General features: G+C 47.9%; 2 protein-coding genes across 8 annotated transcripts in view; one reads left to right on the top strand and one right to left on the bottom strand.

The window, feature by feature from the left end:
• Positions 1 to 1,371: 1,371 nt before the first annotated feature.
• CUNH12orf43 (chromosome unknown C12orf43 homolog) lies at positions 1,372 to 9,922 on the top strand. 6 transcript variants are annotated; one of them, XM_015586866.2, is made up of 8 exons: positions 1,373 to 1,555; positions 3,405 to 3,429; positions 3,538 to 3,596; positions 4,965 to 5,007; positions 5,187 to 5,285; positions 7,873 to 7,946; positions 8,502 to 8,592; positions 9,087 to 9,922. In XM_015586866.2, the coding sequence occupies exons 1-8, from the start codon at positions 1,411 to 1,413 to the stop codon at positions 9,433 to 9,435; spliced, it is 885 nt and encodes a 294-aa protein (XP_015442352.1). In that variant the 5' UTR covers positions 1,373 to 1,410; the 3' UTR covers positions 9,436 to 9,922. The 6 variants fall into 6 exon arrangements, with proteins under 6 accessions (XP_015442353.1, XP_015442352.1, XP_015442351.1 ...); XM_015586865.2 differs by having other exon boundaries at positions 9,084 to 9,922; XM_015586867.2 differs by lacking the exon at positions 5,187 to 5,285 and having other exon boundaries at positions 1,372 to 1,555; positions 9,084 to 9,922.
• A 250-nt stretch (positions 9,923 to 10,172) lies between these two features.
• Positions 10,173 to 15,815, bottom strand: part of HNF1A (HNF1 homeobox A) — a 16,852-nt gene continuing 11,209 nt past the window's right edge. Inside the window, exons 6-10 of one of the 2 annotated variants that reach the window (XM_025044526.1) lie at positions 15,658 to 15,815; positions 14,636 to 14,827; positions 13,526 to 13,647; positions 13,307 to 13,472; positions 10,173 to 11,826 (exon numbers count right to left, since the gene is read on the bottom strand). The exon at positions 15,658 to 15,815 is cut by the window's right edge and continues 96 nt beyond it. In XM_025044526.1, the coding sequence (XP_024900294.1) occupies positions 11,699 to 11,826; positions 13,307 to 13,472; positions 13,526 to 13,647; positions 14,636 to 14,827; positions 15,658 to 15,815 (766 nt within the window). In that variant the 3' untranslated portion in view covers positions 10,173 to 11,698. The remainder of the gene's footprint in view (positions 11,827 to 13,306; positions 13,473 to 13,525; positions 13,648 to 14,635; positions 14,828 to 15,657) is intronic. The other variant, XM_025044527.1, reaches the window with a different exon arrangement.

The raw sequence follows: 15,815 nt of genomic DNA, 5'->3' as shown, positions 1-15,815 counted from the left end.
TAGGGAAACTGAGACAAAAAGAGGCAAAGTCTGGGAGAGTGGGGATGACACAGTGTAAAAAATAAAAACTCTTCAACTCTTGAAGCACACACACAAACAGTACCTAATGCTTCAAAGACTTCAGGAAAATAACAGCATCAAGACATCATGTGATTAAGTTCACTCCAGTCAACCAATAAAAAGATTCCTCGTTCCCCTCCCCTTTTGCTCTGCTTTCTGATGGACTACTCACCATAAAATATAAAATGTATTTTGTGATAGGTTCTCAACAGGCTCTGGGTAATTTATCCATAGTAGTCTGTTGATTTCCACCTCTTTATGTCTTCAGGGGTCAAAAATAATGCCTCCTTTCCATAGGGTAAACAGGCGAGACCTCCCCACATCTCTGTATCCTTTATAATTCTCAGAACAGCCCACATTGTAGGTAGTGGGTATATTCTCATTTAAAAAAAAAAAAAAGGAATTAAAAGACACCTTCTTTTCTTTTGTAATATAAAAGCCTGAGGCCAGAAATTTTCCTTTAAAAATGTTTGACACACTCAGCTTCAAAGATAAAACATGAAGGAAAGCATTTCACAGACAAAAGTGATTTTGTTCAGCCTTCACAGTGTAGTATTCTGTGTAACTACAGAGATGCTAATGTGTTGATCTTGGGTGGGTCCTGGGAGTCAGTATTTAAAAGTGTCCAATATACGAGCAAAATGAAAAAGTCCTGAGCTAAGAAACTGCCCAATATTTTCCAAACCCAACTGTGCATCAAAATCACCTAGGATAGTGCTTCTCAAGCTGTACTGTGCACTCCAGTAGGCTGGAGATATTATTTAAATACAGATTGTGATTCAGTAAGTCTAAGTTGAAGCCAAGACTGCATTTCTAATAAGCTCCTGAGTGTTGCCAGTGCTGCTGGCTCACAGAGTATATTCTGAGTAAAGGCAAAGCCCTAGAATATTGGAAGAAATACTGATTCCTGAGTCCCACCTTTCGAGAGATTCTGATTCTGTTGGTTTTGCTTGGGCCCAACAATCTGCTTTTAATAAGCTTCCTAAATTGTTTCTGTTGCCCAGATGGATTTCAGAATTCCTGAAATAAATGGATAATATTGAAACTACATTGAATCAAACCCTGGGAACTAATTCTGGTTCTATCATTAACCCCTGTATGGCCTTAGGCAATTCTTTCCCCTCTGTACGTCTCACTTACCTCATCAAAAAAAGGATGGAGACGTTGATTTCTTAAGCACTTCCAAATCCCTAGGTTTGAGGAAACTCCCAGGACAATGCAATGGCCAAGAGGGGCCTTAGTCTGAGAACTACGATTCCCGCAATGCCCTGCGCTTCTCCTCTCTCACGTGGGGTTGTGGAGGGTGTTGCTAGTGGAAGCGTTCCCCACAATCCTTTGCGGTGGTTCAAGATGACGGCTCCCAGAGGTTCCGTGAGTGATTTGGAGAGCAGCAGCAGCAGCAGTGATGCGGAGGAACTGGCGCGGTGCCGCGAAGCGGCAATGCCTGCCTGGGGCTTGGAGCAGCGCTCGAGGGGGCTGGAGAAGCCAAGAGCCGGTAGGGGACTGTGTTCAGGCCGTCTAGCCGAAGGGCGTAGGCTCTTCCCTGGGGCCTTAGAGAATGGATGGTGAGGAAGGAGTCACTCAGACTCGATTTCTTTTCCCGAGAGAGCTCCAGGGACTGGATGGGGTTCAGAATGAAAACGCGGGCTGGTGCAGCAGTATGGATTGTTCCATTATCTCAGTCGGGGAATTTGAGGCACCTGAATGTCTCTTGACTGCTCCCTTTAGCCCATCTTCACTGCCGCACACTGGGCAGCCCGCCACTTCTCCGAAATGACTGAGACAGCCCCCTTTCTGAATTCTCGCATCCAGCCTTTCTCAGCCTGCAACACATTTTCACGCCCTGGGGCTGCCAGTGAGCTATGTCCAGCATAATTGACCGCGACTCCCTAGTTCCCTGGGAATAAGTCCAAAAATCCTTATCATAGGAGTACCTAGTCATAATCCAGAGGGTACGTGAATTTGGAATGGGAAAAATATTTCATCTTTTATTAACTTCTATCTGAAACTTAGCATCCTTTTTCATCTCGCATGCGAGCAACAAGCCACAAATAACTTTAGCGATACCCTTACTTTGGTCTAACAAAAGTCACAGATTTTCATATCCTATTATGGTCTTTGCAGATATATTAAAGTACTATTTTATTGACAATAAAATGTTGGAAAAAGTCATTTACACTCATCCCTGCTTTAAAATTACAATAACTTTTAGCCCCATCTCCAGATTTTGTTAAATGCATACCAAATTTGGCTTTTTACTATTATGGTAACTGAATTTTAGTATCATTGGTTTTCTTTGTAATCCTATGTGTTGTATTTTATGCATTTAAAACATTCTGAGAAGGGATCCAGGCTTTACCAGATTGCCAGAACAGACCATGGCAAAGCATGGGTAAAACCCCCTACTTTTTTTTAAAAGGACTACAAACCCTTTGGCAATCTAGTCCCTGCTGCCTCTCCTTTCTTGCCATCCTGCCACACTGCATTTCCCATAGGTAGGCTTCAGATCCTACTATACCCTCTCATCTCTGGGCACCATAACTGCAATATTCTCTTCATGTTTTATACACAGATCTGCCTTTTCATCTCCATCACTCGATAGTGGTGAGAATTTGGACAAGGTACTTAAATCTCACTGTACCCAAATTTCCTCAATTGTAAAGTTAGGATAAGGGTAGTACCCACCCCATCAGGTTGAGAAGTTAATGAGATGATGCATCTTTAGTGCTTGGCACATATTAAAGGCCCAGTAAATGACAGCAGTTACGTGGTTGGTTTCTACATGCACTGCTTCCCCCTCCTGCCTAACTCCCACTCATCCTTTAATAAAGCTGAGATACCACCTCTTCAGGAAAGCTGGGTTATATGCCTTGTGTCTGTCACCATCATACTTTGTGTGATTGCTTTCATAGGTGGTGGTTTCCTTTCTTCCTACAATTGTCTCTACTTTTTTTTTTTTTCCTTTTATTCCTGCATCCCCAGCACTTTGCGTCAACCCTGGCCCATACTTGCTCAACAAATACTTAGTGAGTGGAAGTTAAGTGATGTGAACTTCATAAAGGCTGGGATCTGACTTGTTCCCAGATCCCAGGCTTCATTTTTTTAATTTAAAAAATTAACTTTAGGGTAACGTGCACTTCGATAAAGGTATGCAACCTTTCATATCAAGACATCTTGCCAAGAACTGGAGCTATAAAGCTAAAAAGAGGCACACCACGTACTCCAGTAGCTCACAAATCCAGGAAGGGGCTGGACATGCAAACAAAGTGTCCGAAACAATATAAAACTTCACTATGGCCTCACACAAACTCTGGAAGGTTGTTGATTTTATTCTCATTTTACAGATGAGGAAAACAAAGGCTTGAGGAGGTAAAGTGACTTCCCAGGGTCACCCAGCTTGTCAGTGGAGGAGCCAGGGCTCAACTGAATTCTATCTTCTGGGAGCTGGGGTCTAATACTGCTTCTGTACCATGACAGTACCTCACATCCATTGCTCGGTGGTCATGATGGAAGAAATACTCCTCTCCCTTGTGATTGTAAGTTCAAGAAAAAGGAGTGAGTCTTTAAAGACTGTCTATCCCGGGGTTCCACATTACCCAACTCCAGGACCATCAAGCACTTTGCATTTTGGGTTGTGTTCCAGAGCACATGAACACAGACCACAGTGTAAACTGTGTTTCCTGGAATTGCTGACTACCATGGCCCTGCATTGGGCCCAGTTACCAAGTATCCATTTTATTCATTTAGCACCTTAAATCCACAAGCATACTTTGTCCCATTACTCAAGTCAAACCCTCATAGAGCCATCTTTCATTCATTTCTCACACCATCTAACCCATCAGCAAAGTCCTGTTGATTCTATCTTCAAAATACACATATCCAGAGTGCTGCCACTTCTCACCATCTCAGTTATTACAGTAATGTTCCTCTTTCTGGCCTTGCCCCACTACAGTCTATGTCTGTAGCCAGAGAAATTTTATAAAATCCTAAGTTCGTTTATGTCCCTCCATGCAGAATCCTCCAGTGGCTTCTCCCCTCCTTCAAGGCCCAGGCCTTCACATTGGCCCAGCAGGCCCTTTATCTGGTCCCCACAAGTTCCCCATTTCTGCTGCTCCCCCAGCCACATTGGCTTCCTTGCTGGCTCTAAAACACATCAGACAGGCTTCTGCCTCAGAGCCTTTGCAGATGATCTTTCCTCCATTTGACTCTTCCCTGTATATCCACTTAGCTTGTTCTCTTACTTCTCTCAAATCTCTGTTCACATGTCACCTGTTGGTGATGCCCTCCCCAGCCACCTTCATAAAATGATCGCCCAGCCAGCACTCCCTGCCTCCCTTTCTGCTTTGTTTTTGTCTGTATTTATCATTGTCTAATTTTATGTTTCAATCGTGTGTTTCTTTTGTCATCTGTCTCCACCAACTAGAGTGTAAGCTCCACGAGGGCCGGGATCTTTGTCTAAATTGTTTGGCCACTAGACCACCACCTGGGTAATGTTAGACCTTCAGTATTTGGTTGAGTGAATGACCAGGCCAGGCATCCCCAATGTCTTGACTTAAAAAATGTGATCAACATAACTGAGCCATCTTCTTCTCTGTCCTCTACAGCATTTAGCACACAGCCAGGCACTTAGCAGTCACTTAGTAAATACTAGAATAAAATTACACTTAAACTTGCCTGTTCAACATGGTGGTTAAGAGAGGGGCTGTGGAGCCAGTTGATCTTGTGTCCTTATTCTAACTGTTACTTATTAGCCGTTTGACTATGGCTAAGTTATATTACATTTCCTTGCCTCAGTTTCCTCTTCTGCGAAATGAGGATAATGGTGACCCCTCTTAATGGGGTTGTTGGGAAGATTCAGTGAGTTATTTCCTCTATAAATGCCTCAATTTTCATTATTTCCACAGATGCCTCAGATAATCAGTTGCTAACCACCCAGCCAAGCCTCAGGTACTGTGCACTTTGGGTTCAAGTTTCTTCCACTCCTTTAACAAATATTGACCTCCTGCTGTGTGCTAATACTAAGTTAGATTCTGGGACATCAGGGTGAACAAGGCACACGTAGTCCCTATCCTCATAGGGTGGCTTCTGAGCTGGCAGGAAGCAAGGTCCTTCTGTGTGTGTTGTAGGCATAAGGTGGATGAGCATGAACAAGATGGCAACGAGCTTCAGACCACCCCCGAATTCCGAGCCTACATAGCCAAGAAGCTGGGAGCCCTACTGGACAGGTAGCTGAAGTTTACCTTCTCTTCTGCCCTCATCAGTCTGAATAATAATGCTCACATTGATTGAGAGCTCACAGTGTAGGCACCCTGGAAAGCTCATTGCATTCATAAGCACCCCACCACATAGGTCCTATCTATCATCTTATTCTCTAGGTGAGGAAACAGAGGCTCTTCACAGGAAAAAACATTTGCATAAAGTCACAGGGAGTAAGGAGCAGAGCTGAGACTTGGACCCAAGTGTGTTTGAGTACAAAGGCCATGCTCTAGACCACTATGTTATCCTGCTACCATGAGAATAAGAGAAACCCCTAGAACTAGAACTCATTCCCACCACAGGAGGGCAAGGGACAAGCAGAATTACTGTTTTAGGGGTGCTTTACGTGTGCCAAGTATGGCACCAGTTCTCTTTCTTACATTTGAGAATACGATCTGTACAGATCCAGGTCAGTGTTCTTAAAGTAGGTGCCAAGGAATACAAGTCTAGAGTGTAGCTCTAGAATAAAGAGATCCAACAGCAAGGACATTGAGAAACACTGCAGTCTACATACCCCCATGTGCCCTTGGAGATTCAGCTTCATAATGCTATATTTAAGGCTCTGAGAAGTCCTATAGTAAAGAGACCTTTATACCTTTGTTCAGCCCACCGGTTTCCAGGGCCATTTGGCTACTTTCCCTTTGTTTCATGGAATATCAATAACATAACATAGCATGGAACACATTTTGGGATATGCTATTCTAGATCTATTCCTGATTGGCAGAGCAGGTTTTGAAAGGGAGGTGTAGATGTTCAGGCCCGAGTCCTTCAATTCAAAGTAGGCATCAAAAAGGACAAATGAGTCCTCCCAGAACATAACCAGCTGCTCTTCTGAGTCAGAACATGGAGCCAGACCTCAGTAGCCTGAACCACCACAGTATAGTGCCAGTCTCCCAACTTGAGAATGTGGGAAACATTTTTAGGAAGGTCAGCATTTCAACCTTTGAAAATGGTTTTCTTTCTTGACCGTTCTGCTCAGGGTAAGCAGGGCCCACCTGGTCCTGCAGCGATCCACACCAGATGTCTCCCCATGTGGAAATCCAACAAGATGCTGGTCAACTGTGGTCAGACTATTCCCTGCAGTGCTTTATGTTTCTCTCCAAAGAGTCTTAAATGGTACTCCAGTTAGTCCCTTTGTGAGATCAGGGTTTCTCAGCCTTGGCACTATTGACGTATTGGACTGGATCATTCTTGGTTGTGGGGGACCGTGCTGTGCTGTGCTGTGAAGGGTGGTTAGCAGCATCTCTGGTCTCCACCCATGAGGTCTTAGTTGCACCCCTGCAACCAGTTGTGACAGCCAAAAATGTCTCCAGACATTGCCTGATGTTCCCTACGGATTGACATCTAACCACTGTGATAGATACTTGTGTCAAGGTCAGGCGCCTGGGTGGCATCACCTCTGTTCCTTCCCAGACTGATTTCCTGTACAGGACTTTGGGAGATGCCTTTGGCACATGCAGAAGGCTGTTGGGAGAAAGCATTGCTCTATCTACTGTGAGGACATTGTCGAGAGCATTGTTCTCCCTGCCTGTATTCACCAGAGACACGCTTCCCGGTCTCAGCATTTCTCCCTGCTCTCTGTGCTTCTAGAGAGAGGGTTTGTTTTTATGTTGAGGGGTCCCGTGAAACTTACTGCTTTAAAGATGACAGTAATCATCTTCCTCATCATCATAGCTACCGTTTACTGAGTAGCTGCTTGTGTCAGGCTCTGCTAAGTGCTTGATATCCACTATCTCGTTTCATCCTGTCACAGCCTTAAAAGGTAAGGACCATTATCATTCCCAGTGTACAGATGGGTAACAGAGGCTAAGAGAGATGAAGTCACTTGCCAAAAGAGACACGGCTAGTAAGTGACAAGGCCAAGATTCAAAACCCAGGTCTCTGAAGTCTGGATAAGGTCAGTGGATGGTATCAGCATCAGTTTTCTGGTTATGATATTGTGCTACAGTTATGCACAGTGTTACCAAAGGGAGAAACTGGGCAAAAAGTGTGTGGAATCGCTTCGTATTATTTCTTAGAACTGCATGTAAATCTACAGTTATCTCAGAATTTTTAAAAATTTAAAAGTTAAAAAAAAAATAGGTCTGCCCTACTATATAAGCTGACCTCTGAACTCTTTATACTTGTCATGCCTCCTTTTTCATGCTTGCTGCCAGGAAGCTCAGAGCAAAATGTGTGCCTTCTTCCTTGCAAGTATGTAGGACTTCCTGATCATACTTTGACTCTTTCTATCCCTCCTGTATTTATTTTCTCTTTGCCCTATTTGAAATTGTATTCATTTTGCTGTACTATGAGTCTCTTTAAAAATTCTTTAGCATTTTCTGGAGTAAAGTGGGGCTTAAACAAATGGAGCATTGCACTTTGAGCTGGCAGTCACTTTTTAGCAGTTTATGGCTGTAGGTGTTAGCATGCTTATCAGGCCAGTGTGATGTCTGCTTTTGCATTTAAGATCACATGCCTCTCTCCCCTCTACTTAAAAAAAACTATTTTAATTAAAAATTTTTTTTTGTTATTACCCAGAATCTTATTCTAAATCAACCATCTTCTCTTCCTTAGCTCCATTACCATTTCAGAAGTCATGAAGGAGCCAACGAAGGCTGAGATACAGAAAGTCACCCCAGAGGATGATGGTGAGTAATTTATACTGTTAATATCAGCCTTCATTTAGTAAGCACCTACTGTATGTCTGGATATATTATCTATTATCTGTGCAGCCCACTATTGAGGCATACCCCCGTTTATAGGGGGAACTGTAAGGGAAGCTGAAGCTCCTCAGAAGTAAAGTCACTTGCCCAAGGTGACCTCGGCTCTAACCCTGAGCAGGAGCTCCTTACCGCTGTCCTCCACAGCCTCTTCTGTCTAAGTCTATCTGCCCCATGTCAAACTCATTTGCCACCTTGGAAGCCACCTCAGGCAGGAGGCTCAACTACTGACTTCCGGAAGCTGCTGAGGGTTTGCTGACCTGATTTGGCAGCTGGCGTTCCCCCAGCATCCCATCCTCTGGCTCTAGCCAGCATCAGGCGTGTCCCTCATCACACGAGGCATCGTTTGATGGTTAGATAAGAGCGATTCCTGGGTCTTCACCTCGGGATCAGGAGCTCCTTGAGCACAGAGTTAGCGCAGCCTTGGCAACTGGGAGGGGGGTCAGCACCTGGCAGCGCTGACTCCACCCCTTTGGATTTTAGGCTTCCGCCTTTTCTTCACATCCATCCCTGAAGGCCCTGCGAGGAAAGCTTCCCCCGAGCCCCGCCGAAAGCGATTGCCTTCCAGCTCCAGGTGAGATCGCACACCTCTCCTCAGGTTACCTCCTTTTTTCTCATTTTTTGTATTGGACAGTGTCCCAGCCAAGCAGATTGCAGTGAGGTCAGGCCAAGAAGGAGCCCTGCCAGATAGCTCAAGAAGTACCCACAGTGGGAGGGGGAAGAGGTCCTACTTGCGGTTGGCTTGGAATGTTTACTGCTTTTTGAGCACCTATCTTGTGCCAGACGCCTCAGTCCTCAGATGTTTCTATGAGGCCTGGGGTCGAGGAAGATCCCATCTGATAGATGAAGACACTGAAGGTCAGAGATGTTAAGTTGCTTAATGAGGTCACATAGCTAGGAAGTAGAAAAGCCAATATTGGAACCCAGGTCTGCTTCAAGCCCAAGCCTGAGCTCTCTGCCTGCCTCCTCCTGCAGTCTCTTTCTGGTGGCGTAGACTGAGGCAGTGAGAGGCAGCTTTGGGGCCTGTCCTGACTCCAGCTGACCCAAACTGCCCTTCCTTTGCAGCAGCGAGGAGAGCGACGAGGAGTGGCAGCGGTGCCGGGAAGCAGCTGTGTCAGCCTCCGACATTCTCCAGGAGTCTGCCATCCACGGCCCCGTCAGCGTGGAGAAGGAGGCAGAGAAGAAGAAAAAGAAGTCAAAAAAGAAAGCCAAGAAGGAGGCCAACGTGGACTTGGCCGCAGCCACCGCCACAAGCAAGGCCACAGTCAGCAAGCAGGAAAAGGAGTTGGCCAAGCTCAATGGAGAACAGGCATCACTTGGGACCAAAAAGAAGAAAAGGAAGAAAAAGGCAAAGAAGGCCAGTGAGGCCTCCCTGTTCCCACCAGCAAAGAGTGCAGCAGCTGTGCCCACAAACTGACCCCAGCCAGCGGTCACAGGGCACAAATAGCCCCAGCGACGAGGCATTTCCAGGACCTGCCTCCCTCTCCAAGTTCAAGGACTTGGCCAGCAAGTTCAGACTCTGCCCAAGGGTCTGATAGGGGCTTGCCGAAGGGTTAAGGCGAAGCCTTGGTTGTAGGGTGAGAAGCCTAAGCAAGGCCTGCCCTCCTATGCTCCCACTGGGTGCTGGGGCAGACCTGTAGTACCAGAACATTCCATGGCCTCAGGAAGAAGGGACCTTCCAGTTATTCAACACTGATGGCCAAGTGGTAAAGCTTCCATCACCCCATTACTGTCTGAAGAGAGCGGGTGAAGGGAAACCTTTTCCTTCTCCACATCCTCAGCCTGTTGTGGGAGATAATCTTAAGAAAATGAGGGAAGGGGTCCCCAAAGTGCCAAGGCCCAAAGAGCTTGTACTTCTCCCTTCATACCACACAGACTGGATATAACATTGAGAAAGAAAGAGATGTTTTTCTCTTGTTTTTCTTGTTCCACATTCGTAAACATACCACACAGGATCATATCTCTGAGCCAACCAGATTATCAAAAATAAATTGTCAGACCCAACACGTAACAAAGTGTTTTGGGTGCTGCCTCCTGGTCCATGCTGAATCTTGATGAGACATTTTAAATAAGCTTCACACAGGAGGAGTCCTCCTGGCTACCCCTCAAGATGAGTTCCTGCCTTCCAGTGTCAAGACTTCAGGAAGTGTTGTGGGCCAAGTTTCATGCATGGGGGCTATTTTGAAAAAAGGAGCAGAAGCTTTAGGTTAAGGTAAAATTCTGGCTTCATGGCTTTACCTCAGAGATTCGGCACAGCAAGGGGAACAGAAGTAGGGGATGAGAGTGCAAGTGCTGGACCCAGCTCTCAGGCCCCTGATGCCCCTCTGCCTGCCAAACCCCATCTGGGTGACATGCGGACAAGCAAGAAGTTTCCGATCACATTCCTTGTTTACTAAAAGTTAAATAAGGGTACAGGCTTGCCCTTAGCTGGCTGCAAGCTGCAGAGGATGTGGGTTCTCCCAGGCCCTTCCTCAGTCATGGGATGGTGGCGGTCTCTGAGGGCCAGGTTGTCTGTAGCAGTCTCAGGGAGATGAGGTCACAGGAGCCCCGGGTTTACACAGCTGCCTTGCCCCTCCTGGTGGTGTTCAGGGGCTCAGACTCCTCAGACTCCTGCATCTGCCCAGATCTCTCCCCATCCCTCAGCCAGCCAGGCCTCCAGGCTCCCAGGCATGTGTCCTGTCCACACAGGTGGCTTCTCTCTGCTGGTCTTGCCTCTTCTGCGTCAGGGCACCTCCACTCTGCCCGCTGCTCAGACCTTGCTGCCTTTTGAACTCAGCAGCTTCTCCTATAAACCAGGGACGGGTCTGCAGGGCCCTAGAGGCCAGAGGAGCTGCTTTTCTAGGACTTGGCACCAGGTGCAGAGTCGCGGGGCTCCCACAGGAGCAAGGTTGACTTCCTAAACTTGAGAGGGGCTTTTCAGAAGAGCAGGATGCCAGGCTGGCATCAGAAGGCTTGATTTTCAGGGGAACAAATGTTCCAGAAAACCGGAGGTCTCAGGGTTCAGGGAGATGGATGGCTCAGGATGAGAAGCTGGAGAGCCCTGATGCCCTTACTGTTAGCTTGAGTTCCCCCAGGATTGAGCATCTGAACCTCAGGCCCCGGAATAAAGTAGCCTCTTAGAGAATACCTATGTGAGTGGGTGACGGGTGGATACAAATGGGTATGTGGGCCAATAGCAGGAAGGGTGACAGGATGGAGTGGCCAGGGCAGGGCATAGGTGACAGAATGGGGCCACATTGATCTAGGGCCTTTCTTGGAGCTCAGTGCATCACAGCTACACAGGCTTGTGTCCTGAGAAGTGTGGCTGCCAGCATTCTCTTTGGGTTCTCCACAGGCCCAGGCTGTGCATACCAGAGTCCACAGCCTGCCTCCTTCTGTTTTAAGTAACAGGATTTACCTTGAGCAGCAAGGATAGTCCCTCCCATGTCCTGCCAGGAACAGGCTCTGCCTCCCAGCTTTTAAGGTCCCCTGCTTGTGCGCTAAAGCAGCTCTCCTCAGGTTGGGGCACCTCAGAAGCCCCACTCTCTGGCGCTGGCAGAGCAGAATGGGGACCGAAGCGGTTTTCTGGAGGGGCAGCAGATCCTTGGCACTAAAGTTTTGCAGGCTCAGATATTTTGGTCACCCCCACAAGCAGGCCATGCAGGCTTCAGGTCCCAGCCAATGGGAGGCAGTTGCCATGGTTACTGGGAGGAGGAGGCCATCTGCGTAGAGATGAAGGTCTCAATGACACTGTGGTTGGATGGCAGCAAGTGACTGTGGCCATTGGTGGATTCGGAGCTCTGATACAACACCAGGCTGCTGGAGGACACTGCAGAGACAAAGGAAGCTGCTGGCTGCCCACAAAGCCCATCCTGACCCCTCCCTACCCACCCCTAGGGGTACTCAGGACAGAGGAGGCAAGGCCTCGACTTATTAACCCATGGCCAGACTCTGGGTTCACTCAGGGAGTGGCCTCAGGATGTTTTAACGGGAACATTAGAGAAGCCCCGACGAGGTGGTGAGGTGGCTGGTTTTATCTGTCATCTTGGCTAGGCTGCAGCACCCAGTCATTGAAACAAACACTAATCAAAGTGTTGCTGTGAAAGTATCTTATAGTTGTGGTTAACACCTCCAATCAGTTGACTTTAAGTAAAGGAGATTTCCCTTGATAATATAGGTGCCACTGGCATTTTCCCATTGTGCCTGACACATGTTCAAGCCCCTCACCGACAGCATAGATCTGACACTCTGACGCCTCTCAGAGGTTGAGGGTATTGACTTTAAGTAAAGGAGATTTCCCTTGATAATATAGGTGGGCCTCATCTAATCAGTTGAAGGCCTTAAGAGCAAAAGCTGAGATTTTCTAAAAAAGGAATTCTGCAGCATTAACTCCTGCTTGCATTGCCAGCCTGCTGGCCTGCCCTGCAGCTTTCGGATTTGCTGGCCCCTACCGTCATGCAAGTCAATTTCTTTTAATATGTACATATTTCTATTGGTTATGTGTCCCTGGAGAAGCCTGATTGATTCAGATGGTTAAGAGAATGGGCTTTGATTTTGGACCTGGGTTCAGGTCCTGGCCCTGCCACCTAGTAGCTGTCGGAGGCAAGGCCAAATCCCTCACTTCCTTGAGTGTCTACTTTCTCATCTGTAAAATGGGGATGATGACATGTGCCTCACAGGTACAGTGTGGAGCCCTCAGTAACAGGGCTGGATGGAGGAATCCGAGGTTCACGGAGTGGGAGCAACTTGCCCAAAGTCGCGCACTAAGCAAGTGGCCACCCCAGGCCTCAAAGCCCAACAGCCTAACTCCAAAGTGCCTGCTCTTCACCATGACCTTGCAGGTTGCACACATGGGTCATGGGATGGAAGTAAATGGGTCGAGTGGGAAATGGTGGCCTGAAGAGCTTACTCTCTGTTGTTGCTACATGGAAACATGAGTTCTTCCAATTTTCCAAGCCAGAAATCTGGATTTCTTTGTGAAAGCTCCTGATTTTTATAAGTTGGCAATGATTCAAAGAACGCTAAGCCCAGAGCCAAACCAACACATCCATGAGCCACTTCTGGCCCACAACCAGCCCAATTTACTCCTCAGTATCACCCACTACTACTTCCTCCCATGACTTAATCTTTTCCTCAACCAAGTCAATGAGATGTTCCTGTAAGATGTGCCCATTTTCCTGTGGTTTCGCACTTCTCTTAGCTCACTTCAGGGGAACATAGAGTGCCCTCCAAAACCTGCCTCATGCCCCCTCGCATTTGCCCACTGTCTGCTGCACACAAGAAAGAAGTGGCAGGGAAAGGCCGCTCACCTGTGGGGCTGGCACTGAGCCGATGGGAAGGCTGCAGGTGCTGAATGCCAGCAGGGTCCTGGCTGGGGATGTGGATGGTGGTGGCCTGAGATGCTGGCGTGTGAAGCCCGGACTCACTGGAAGCCTCGTTGTCTGAGGTGAAGACCTGGGGAAACAGAGCAGCCTCCTGAGCCCCCAGGGAGTGCTCTGGGGAGGGGCCAGGGCAGGCCTGGGCCTTACCTGCTTGGTGGGTGTGAGGCTGGCCAGGGCGCTTAGGTTGGTGGTGTCGGTGATGAGCATGGTCTGCGGAAGCAGGCCTGTGTGGGTGTACTGGGCCACCTCAGGCTTGTGGCTGTAGAGGGCTGGACAGGAGGAAGGAGACAGAGGTGGATACAGACATGGCACCCTGGGCCATGCTGGACCCCTCCCGGGAGGGCCTCAAGGCTAGGTGCTCTGGGTGAAGTGGGGTGTGAGACCCTCTCCTTAACTACAGGGACCTGCTCTGCTTGGCTTGGTAGAGAGAAGCCTGGGGGAGACCAGGAACCCAAACCCAGCTCCCATCACCTGGACACAACAGGTGTGAAAGGGAGCGCGAGGCACAGGTGCTCTTGTATTAAGTACAGACTTTGGAGGCCAACATATCTCCACCTCTGGGACACCTCTCTGAAATGTAACCTCAAGTTTCAGCCACCCCCACAAAAAGCGCAGGTACCAGCAGAAAAACACATTCTTACATTGACTCAGATAAACCATAACCACCCATATATACAAACACATGCACTCAACCAAATGCACACAGATACATTTACAGGTCTATAATCTCCTATCCCCAATTCTAAATTCCAGAAAGGTCTCAAAACCAGTAGGTTTTGTAAGGTTGGCACTAGAGCTCATTTGGTGGCAAAATGTGACCTGAGCCTGATTGAGGTTAAGTATTAACCTACTTGGCGGAATTCTACCTTTTACTGCAGAAATTGTAATGCTTGATGACAGAGTTGCCCCAAACCCTGCTGGGAGTGTTATGTAATCTATGGTATGTCCACCATATTACCTTTGAAAAATCTGAAAATAGTCAATTCTGAAGTACATATGGCCCCAAGGGTTCAGCGAAAGACAAACCTGTATTCCCACACGCTGGCCTGTACATGCAGACACCCAGATGTGTATCCACTCAAACTCAGACATGTGCACACACTCACAGTCACATGTATTCACACTCTGAAACACATTCTGGCCATAGACACTCATCCAAGCACCCACGGTCCCCCTCTTCATCACAGAAACACTTGTACCAGACACACACACGGAGACCACAGTATCTGCTAGGCCACCCTGTCCCCCTGTGCTCACCATGGGGGCTCTGCAGCTGGGCCATGGTGGCCATGAAGGGGTTCTGGGCCATGTGACTCTGCACAGGGGGCATGAGTGGCTGCTGGTAGGAAGGGTGCAGTGGCTGGGAGAACTGGACCGGCTGCAGGGTGGTCAGGCTGCTGCCCATGCTGTTGATGACGGGCACGCTCTGTGCCTGCGTGGAAGCCAGGCCTGGAGTAGGAGGGACAGCAGTGAGCCAGGCCTCCTACCACCTCCACTGCCTCCCAGGACCCCTGGGGACACCGTTCCTCCCTCCCAGAGCCAGTGGGTTGGGTGAAGAGACAAGGTGGACAGGAAACACCTTTGCACTAAGACCTGTCATGAACTCAGCTGGTGCTGGCAAGTCACTCTCCCTCTCTGAGTCTCTAACTTGTTATACGGGTTGGGGGTGTGTGTCAGTCTAGTTCCCTAGGGCCCTGGGGTTCCATAGCAGTGCAGAGGCCCTGGGGCTTAACTCTCCCAGCAGCTTCCTATCTTATATGTTGAGCTTCTGTGTAATAGTTCCTGAAATAAAGTCTTTCTAGGCTTTAAAAAAACCTAGGGGGTGAAAGGGGTCAAATATGTGGTGACAGAAAGAAATCTAACTATGAGAGGTGGACACACAATGTAACTATATATATGCCTTACTATTAAAATGTGCCACTGAAACTTACTGGATTTCATTAACCAATGCCACCATAAAACAAAACAAAACAAAACAAACAAAAAAACCTAAAACCTAGAAAACTTTTGTCCCCCTTCTGCTATTTTAAAACAGATGTTCTACCTTCTAAGGCACTGCATAATTTATGTATTATGTTTATTGTCTGCTTCTCCACTTAAATCACTCAGATTTTGTTCTGTTTGGTTTACTTATATGTCACTGATGTAGCAGAAAACCTGGCACAGAGTAAGCACTCAAAAAATACATGAATGAATGAGTCCCAGTGGCTCTTCCAGCTCCTGGTGGAGCCCCATCAGCCCCCCACTCATCTGCCCCCGCCCCAGTCCCACCAGCTTACCAATGACCAGAGTAGAGGCGCCCGTGTTGGTGAACGTGGAGCCCAGGGAGGCAGGCTCACCAGGCCCGATGGCCATGACCCCGGGAAGCGAGGCCATGATGAGGTTCTGGGGCTGCTGGTTGAGGCCTGGGGATGTCTGCTCCAAGCTGTGCAGGGGT

This window comes from Pteropus alecto, unplaced genomic scaffold (genome assembly GCF_000325575.1).
Source record: "Pteropus alecto unplaced genomic scaffold, ASM32557v1 scaffold113, whole genome shotgun sequence".
Taxonomy (NCBI): domain Eukaryota; kingdom Metazoa; phylum Chordata; class Mammalia; order Chiroptera; family Pteropodidae; genus Pteropus; species Pteropus alecto.
The sequence above is the reverse complement of the archived record's forward strand: the minus strand, read 5'-3'. Positions and strand labels throughout refer to the sequence as shown.